Source organism: Galeopterus variegatus, unplaced genomic scaffold (assembly GCF_000696425.1).
Source record: "Galeopterus variegatus unplaced genomic scaffold, G_variegatus-3.0.2 Scaffold9583, whole genome shotgun sequence".
Classification (NCBI taxonomy): Eukaryota; Metazoa; Chordata; class Mammalia; order Dermoptera; family Cynocephalidae; genus Galeopterus; species Galeopterus variegatus.
In genome coordinates this window covers 34,576-43,222 of record NW_007735694.1, presented here as the reverse complement: position 1 = coordinate 43,222, position 8,647 = coordinate 34,576, and the positions used below count along the sequence as shown (strand labels likewise).

Here is an 8,647-nt window from a genome sequence, read left to right as displayed (position 1 = left end):
GCTGGCACTCAGCCCTCAGAATCACAGCTAACTGTGGCTCTATGCCCCCTCTGAGCTCTCTCTGGAAGCCACTGCACAGAGATCAGCCTGTATGTCTGGAGCCCAGCATGTGGTGGGGCCAGTAGCTACCAGCTAGCCCTGGGGAGGGAGGTGCTGGGAAGTTGGGGTAGGGAGTAGAGAGAGGGGGTGGCTGAAACCCCTGCCAGGGTAATTCTCTCCCTACAGAGTCCAGCTGGGCACCGCCCCCTCCTCCAGCAGCCTCCCCACTTTCCCTGTGGCACTTGACACGCGCTGACAACAGAGGCTGCTGTTTCATCCTCCCCAGAAGTGCCGCGGGGATGATGCAGGGACGGGGTATCCCCAGGTGTCCAGGGTTCCCGCTTTCCAGGGTTCTAAATCTAGCACACCCAAGGGGGCAGCCCCTCCCCCGCCCGTCCTGACCCGCTGCCGGGGCTGCCGATCCATCGCTTGGGGACGAACTACTGCTGGGAAAGGCAGGCGCGGGGGCTGTCCCCGGAGGCAGGCAGGCTGGCCGGGGAGCGGCAGGAAGGACAGAATCCCGCAGCACGAGGGGAGAAAAGGAGAACCGAGAGGGCCTCCAGCTGAGTCGGGCTGCTGGCAGCCGGGAGACCAGCGTGTCCAGCTCTGGTGGGGAGGGTCGGGCGGGGGGTCGCCCGTCCATCATCTTCCCAGGAAACCCTCAGCGCCAGCGCATCATCACCGCGGCAAATTTAGCTCTAGAAATAACTTTTTTTCCCCCTCTCTCTATGGATTTTCCCAGCAAGGGGCAGGCCCCTTACTCACCCCAGGCAGCTCATGGTGGCCTCTCTTTCGGTGGCCTCCTATGCTCCGCGGCAGAGCCCAGAGCCGAGGCGCTGCGCCCGGGCTGGAGTGGGGGGATGGGGGGGCGTGTGGCCAGCCGCGTCCCTGACCATTGGCCAGTCCCAGAGGGAGGGGCAGGCTGCGGGGTGAATGGCAGCGAGGGGAGGGGGTAGGCTGAGCCCAGGAAGGGGGAGCAGTCGCTGGCCTGGAGGCAGGATCCGGGTAGGGCTAGCACCACTAGGGCCCAGAGGGGGCCTGATCCAAGCAGGGCAGACCGTGAGGCCCTCGAAGGAAGGAGGCAAGGTTGGGAGATTCCTGGGTCACTCCAGGTGAGGACTCACCAGGAGATTTTTTTTTCTTCTGATGATGAATAAACTTTGAGGGTGAGTCCAAAGCAGAGCAGCAGAGCAGAAAGTGCACGGCTGACCAGGTGTGACTGTCACTAATTTGCTGTGTAGCCTTGGGCCAGGCTCTTAAGCTCTCTGAGCCTCAGTTTATCTCTGTGAAGTAGGGTTCATAATAGCACTGGAGGGATTCAGTGAGAGAGAGAATTCCTCTAGGGCTGGTGACGTCCTTGGGACACACTTACCGTCATCAACAGGCATTATCAAAGGGCAGAGAGCACACATTGTTTGTAGGGTGGGGGGCGGGTGTTGGGGATCCATATACAGTCCTAGGCTTCCCTACCTTCACATCGTGCCATTACTCCGTCTCAATAAAGAATTGGGAGTATTTTGGTATCCTGTTGGAGATTTCTAGGATGTGGTTTTGGGATGGAGCAGGGCAGGCTGTGACTTTAGTTCAGGAGGTGGGTCCTCTCTGAGGCCTGTCCTAGCACAGCAGTTAGCAGCCCCTTCCCCCATCATTCAAGGTAATGCTGGGCCAGCAGCTGCCTTCCCAGGGTTGCCTTTCGGGGTCACTGGTCCAGCCTTCCCTGTTCTGTCTGGGGCTGAAGATGAGTTGTAGTGCAGTTTGAGAGCAGGCCACTATCTCCCTGGCAGGGGTACTTGGGGTGGTGGTGGGAGAGTGGACAGCCCTGAGTGAGACCCACCCTGCCCCCTGACTGAGGTACCTAAGGTTGTCCAGGAGTGGCCCATGGGCCTCGTGGGGCAGCGCCAGAGTGAGAGCCCACACCAGGTCATCCACGCGCTGCTCGCCCTGAGTGAGACCCACCCTGCCCCCTGACTGAGGTACCTAAGGTTGTCCAGGAGTGGCCCACGGGCCTCGTGGGGCAGCGCCAGAGTGAGAGCCCACACCAGGTCATCCACGCGCTGCTCGGTCGCAAACTGCTTCAGCGCAGCGAACACCTGCTCCTTGGCAGTTGGCTGGTCCTCCAAGATTTCGTCTACCTGCGAGGAGGGGGACCAGTGAATGACCAAAAGGGACCCAGGGTGGAACCACAGGGAACCCCTCACCTCCCTCCCTTCTCCCTCAGCTTACCTCAGCAGGATAATTGATGTGGGGAGCACTCACTGAGCACTTTGCCCTACCACATCATTTCAAACCTCACAGCCACCCTTCAAGGAGGGCATGGCCAGTATCTGTATTTTACATATAAGGAAACTGAGGCTGGTAGAGGTGATGGGAGTCAGGATTCAAACCCAGAGACAACCCCTCTAATGAATATCGTAAGGATCAAAGGAATTAGTGCAAGGGTTTAAAAGTGTGCCAGGCACTCAATAATTGCTAGTTACTATTATTATGATACAAGTACTATACTCCCTTCCACTACACTATTTGCTGAGAGACCCCACAGAGAACATTCTGGCTCTACAAAAAAGCCCTGGAATGCAAGGCTACCCTGAATTTGGACTCTCTCAGTTCTGCCTCTGGACTTTTGTTTTCTTCGTCTATTGCATACAAACCAGCTGATACTAATCAAGGCACATCTATTCAGAGGATTGTGTGCGGCCATTGGAAATGGGCGTGCAAATGGGCCCATTTCTGGAGGGTAGCTTGTTAAGTGTGTCTAAAGCCCATCCTTTTACCCAATGATATTACACCTAGTAGTTTATCGTAGACGTGTACTGACAAGACAAGACAAATGTGTGATGATGTATGAATGAGGAGGTTCACCTCTGTATTGTTTATAACACTGAGACATTGGAAGCAATATAAATATCTGACAGTATGAGCTAAATAATTGCAGCTCATCTCTGTGGGGGATACTTGTAATGTTTTGGCTATCCAGACAAAAAGGGAGAAAACCTCAAACTAGGTGAGAGCAAGATCCTGGTGGTTATGTTGTAGCCTTGGCCAATTGGAGGCTCTTGTCCAGGACTTTGGCTCTTGAAGGAATGACACAGAAATGCTGGGGACAGCGAAGTTTGTTCAGGACAGTGACAGAACCCCACAGCATGCCCTAAGCAGACTCTCTGAAGGGTGCTTTAGGACAGCGGTGCTGCTCGTTGCCAATCCTTTCTTGGTTCTAAGCACTCATTCTGTGAACACCCCCTCCCACAAATTCCTTTCCTGCCTAAGTTAGTGGAGTCACCTTCCATTGTTCTATAGTCAATTACACTCCATACTATGCAATATTGTGTACTTTTTCATATTTTAACATCTCTGAAATCAGGATGTGTCTCCTTACTAGCTGTCATTCCTGTGCAGGTGTGAATTTGGTCATAGCAGTTCATGTTGTTACTTCCACTAAGTTATGTGCATTGCTGGTACTAAATGTCTAAATAAGTCTGAAAGTTCTCTTTTAATAACTACTAAATTAAGTGATAAGAAGGTGGTACGGAAGCAAATATCATGGGTTAATTGGTAGGGTTTTTTCTTTCTTAGCAGCAAATAAAACAACTGTGCATCTTGCAATTGATGGTGTTTTAGATTTGTTGCAATGCGGTACTATTTGGCCAATGAGAATGATGCTGTCAATCTTTACTGAGAACCATGAGATGGGGAGTGAGGGCTAAGGAGTGTAGGGTTTCTTTTTGGTGTGATCAAATAGCTCTAAAATTGATTGTGGTGATGGCTGCACAACTCTGTAAACATGCCAAAAACCATTGAATTATGCACATACCATACAATTTACCCACGTGAAGTGCATACTCCGTGAGAACCCTTCCTTGTTAGTTGGTGGTCTAGGGTGTCTCTAGGCACTGACAACCTGAGCTGACCCTGAAGCAAAGGTGGAAGGCTAGGTGGCATGTGAGTGGCTGTGGGTACAACTTCAGGGGCTCAGGGGCTGTGGGTGCAACTTCAGCCTGAACTGGGGCTGTCGGGTACTACCTCTCCCACTCTCCCTTCCCCTCCAAACTTCTCAACAGACCCCACATCCTTCCCCTCCATCCTCCACTCTTGGAGGATGAAGAGCCCCCTTTCTGGTCAAGGCCACCTACCAGGCCACAGACACTCACTGCCTCCCATCCCCACTCTCTCTTCCTGCCACCTACTTGTCATTCGGCTCTCAGCTCTCAAAAGTCACCTCCTCAGGGAGCCTTTCCTGACCCCCCTGTCAAAGTGGCCTCTGTCACTCTCTCCCCTCACCCTGTCTGTATCTTCATTTCATTTATCATGGTCTGAATACCTTGTTCACTGACTTGTCCACTTGCTTATTGTCTCTTTCCCCGTAGGAATGTCAGTTTCATGAGAGCAGGTGCTTGTCTGTCTTGCTCATGGCTGTTTCCCCTCTCCCGCACACCAGAGGTCCGCGACCAATAACTGCTAAATGCATGGTTTCAGTGTCTGTACTGCCTCCTTTCCTGCAGTTTATATAAATGTTCAAGTCTTTCCTAAGCTATAAATAGATAGATAGACAGACAGATAGACAGACAGACAGACAGACAGATAGATAGATAGACAGACAGACAGACAGAGTGCCTTTTTGGCCCCACAATCCAATTATTCTCTTCCTTTTTCTAGCCCAAAGCTGTCTACACTTGCTATTTCCATACCACTGCCCTTAACTACTACAGCGTGTCCCCTGATCCCCACCACTGCAGCACTCCATGACTCTGCTCTGGCCAAGGACCCCAGATGGTGACTCCCAGATCTTGATCTTCAGCCCAGAGCTTCCTTCTGAACTTCAGAACTGATATCCAATTGCTTTCTAGATGGCTCCATAAGGGGATTAAGGAAAGTTTTCTAGTGAGGTGACAGTAGAGAGGATGAGTAGGCATTAGCAGGGGATTTCAGGGGATTCCCGTCAGAGGCCACCTTCTGTGTGTGTCTGAGTCTGTGTAACTGTCTGTCCCCTTGCACCTCCACCCCCCAGCAGATAGGATGGCCTGAGGTCTTACTCCTGACCAGCCCAAGCACAGGGCCTGGCACATAGTTGGCACTCAGTGGATGTTTATGAAACTGAGCCAAAGCACGGCATTGGGTTGCATTTCCCACAGGCACCCAGCTGACTGTTTCCCCCAGGTGGGAAAGACGGGCTGCAGCACCAGTCACCCCCCTCCTCATGCACCCACCGTGCTGAGGAGGTTTGAAGGCTTGGAAATCAAAGTCAGCAGCAGCCTTGATTCAAAGGAGAACATGGCTAGCTGCAAAGCTGTTTTATGTAAGAAAAAGGAAAAAATAGTTTCTCCCTCCTGGGGCCTGTGCCACAGTTCGGTTTCGGTGTCAGTTATTACCCAGACGTTCTCAACCTACATCTAAGCATGAGGCACCATCACAGGACACTAATGGATTTTCTATTAAATATCAGCTATTTCAAGGAGGAAAAACTGGGGCAGGCAGAATGCTGGCGAGATCCTGGGGTGGTTATTGAAAGCCAACTGGGGGCTCCACTGAGGACTTGCATCTTCCCAAGGCCATCTTTTTGGGGGACCCATGCTCAGCTTTTGGGGGTGCTTGGTGAGTCCTAACCAGAATCCACCACTCCCCATGCCCCCTTGCCTGAAAACCCAGCACAGCTAGCCTGGGCTGCCTGTAGGACTCCACCTTCGTGGTTGCCACCCTAGCCCTACTTCATGGCCAGGTCTGCACATGCACCCCGCCCTGCTGGGGAATCTGAGCATGCCCCCTTCTGACTCTGCAGGGATTAGATGGAGTCAGGGATAGGCATTTGGTTCTATGGCATAGCATCTGGGATCGTAGCAGACATCATAAGTGCTCTCCAATATTTCCAGTTTTTCCCCTTTCCTGGACACACAGAAGACTACATTTCCCAGCACCATTAGGGAGCAGCTGTGTGACCAGTTCTGGCCAATGAGCATCGATTAAAGTTGCTGTAGTAAGAGCTGATGCACACTTTTCCATGTTCTTTCTCTTCCACAGGGAACCCTAAAGTTTCATGTTGAGATGGTGAAGTCTGGAATGCTGAGACCTCATGTGGATATCAGCCACTCTGGACAGCTGCCTGAACCCCTAGAGGACTTTGTGTGGGTGATGGAGTTTGGATGTGTTGTCCCCTCCAAAACTCATGTGGAAATTTGATCTCCAATGTGGCAGTGTTGGAAACTGACTGAGTCATGGGGGTGGATCCCTCATGAATGGATTAATGCTCTCCCTGGGGGTGGGGGGAGTAATGAGTGAGTTCTCGCTCTATTAGTTCCCACGAGAGCTCGTTGCTTAAAAAGACCCTGGCACCTTCTCGCTTTCTCTCTTGCTTCCTCTCGCCATGTGATCTACTTCTCTCTTGCTTCCTCTCGCCATGTGATCTACTTGTACCCGCCTCTGCCTGCCACTTTTCCGCCATGAGTAGAAGCAGCCTGAGGCCTGTGCCGGACTCAGCTGTCCCAGAATCGTAAGCCAAATAAACCTCTTTCCTTTATAAATTACCCTGTCTCAGGTATTTCTGTTATAGCAACACAAAATGGACTAAAACAGTGGGTGAGAAGTAAACTTCTGGAGTGCAAAGGCACTAAGACGTTGATTTTGTTTGTTATAGCAACAGAGTCTATTCTGGGTACAGAGAGTCACATCTTTTGAGGAGCTGGACATTGGTGATGTAGGGAAGCCAGAGCTAAGTCCTATGTGTATGTGAGTGCATGTACCTGGCTACAGAGGCTGGTCTGCTCAGGGGCATGGGACTGAAAGGCCCAGACAAGGGGTCATGTCAGGTTACATGATGGAGGAGAGGTTCCTGAGGGGGTCAGTTTAGAAGGAGTGAGGACTGCACCAAGCTTGGGCACTGGAGGAGGCTGGAGTGGGCAGGGATCTGATACCTGGGCAGTGGACCAGGAGCCATTTCTACAATACCCAAACTTCAACAGGGCTTCCTGGCTCCCTGGCCCCCCAAACTGCAGGACTGAGTAGTTCTCCTTCCACGGAGGCCAAGTCTGTGAACTCAAGTGTCCTAGTCACCATGCAGATACTGAGTTTCCAAGCTTGGCATCCAGGCAGAGGGAGTGCAGTACCTGGCGTCCAGACTACTACTTGGTCACACCCAGGCTCACTTTTTGTTCTGCTTGGGTCTCAGCCAAATAAGGGCCTGGGGACCTTTGAAAGCTTTGGAGGACAGCTTTGGAGGTAAGGGTGGGTGGCCTGAGGTAGTTGCTGCACTAAAACCTTGCCAGTGGCCTGAGATGGATACGACCACACTGGGCAACATCTTGCTCCAAAACTGTGTCACATCCCAGGTTTCTTGGGTTTGCCTGAATTTGTCCAGTAAACGGCCAGGTCCTTCATGCAAATCAGGAGATACCTGAGATTCTGGCCTGAAGCCAACTCCGTCCTCTGTCTTTCCTTCCTAGTCCCCAAGTTGTGCCACTGTGTCTCTTTGTGGCCACCCTCTTGCTTCCTGTGGGTGAGTCAGGCCTTGGGCTCCTCTTGTAGCTGATGGCCTCAGCCATTCCAGGCTCCTGACTTTTAGTCTTCTGGATCACCCTAACTTTCCACCTGTGACCACTCAGAGCCTGTTTGTATCAAAGTCTGATGGGAAATGCCTTTGGAAGATTGAAGGACCCAATCTAGGGCCCCCTGCAGCCAACTAGCCAGCCAGACTGCTGTGCAAGGCTGGGCCAGAGCCTGGTTTTGTGGGGGCTTGGAACAGTTGTGGCTCTCTTAAATACACTCTTTTAAGGGAGAACACTTATCTTAGTAATACAGACAATAGAAAGAAGGATCCACTGCTACACACAACATGGATGAAAGTCATAGATATAACGTTGAGCAAAAGAAACCTGGCATTAAAGAGTACGTGCTGAATAATTCCACTATATGAAGTTCACAAACTGGCAAGCATCACCTATAGAGATGGAAGTCAGAATAGCATTTACCTTTTTTAAAAAATACAATTTGTTTTTATTTTATTATTAATTATTTTGGCAGCTGGCTGGTGGGGGGACTCTCACCCTTGACTTTGGAGTTACAAGATTGCGCTCTAACCAACTGAGCTAACTGGCCGGCCCCAGAGGTTACCTCTTCATGAAGAGGACACACAGGGAAAGGGGCACGTGGGAACCTTCTGGGGTGAAGGAATCGTCTACGTTCTACTATTATCTACATTCTATTATTCTACATCAGAGTGGTGGTTACAAGAGTGCATGCATAAGTAAAATTCATTGAGACGTACACTTAACACACTTTACTGTATACCTATCATATCTCAATAAAAAAGAAAAACAACCCCTGCAAAACAAATGAACAAAAATTACAAAATTAAGGGGCCGGCCCAAACACTTGAGAATCACTATACTTCCGGTGAATCTTTCCCTAGAAGTTTCCTCAGCTCCAGCCCGCGGAAGCGCACGCCCCGCCCCTCCCCGCGAGCCCCGCCCACACCAAGCCCCGCCCCTCCCCGTGGTCCCTACCTTGCGGCTGAACTCCTGGGCCTTGCGCCTGCGCTCTCGGTGCACGGCGTCGGGGCGCTTGCGGCCAGCCAGGCGCAGCAGCTCGCGGCCCAGGGCGAGGCCGCGGCTAGGGCGTGGCGCCC

General features: G+C 51.7%; 1 protein-coding gene across 1 annotated transcript in view; it reads right to left on the bottom strand.

The window, feature by feature from the left end:
• The window catches only part of GRID2IP (glutamate receptor, ionotropic, delta 2 (Grid2) interacting protein), a 35,498-nt gene that overhangs the window by 25,596 nt on the left and 1,255 nt on the right, over positions 1 to 8,647 (bottom strand). Inside the window, exons 2-3 of the mRNA XM_008593731.1 lie at positions 8,526 to 8,647; positions 2,017 to 2,171 (exon numbers count right to left, since the gene is read on the bottom strand). The exon at positions 8,526 to 8,647 is cut by the window's right edge and continues 38 nt beyond it. Of these exons, the coding sequence (XP_008591953.1) occupies positions 2,017 to 2,171; positions 8,526 to 8,647 (277 nt within the window). The remainder of the gene's footprint in view (positions 1 to 2,016; positions 2,172 to 8,525) is intronic.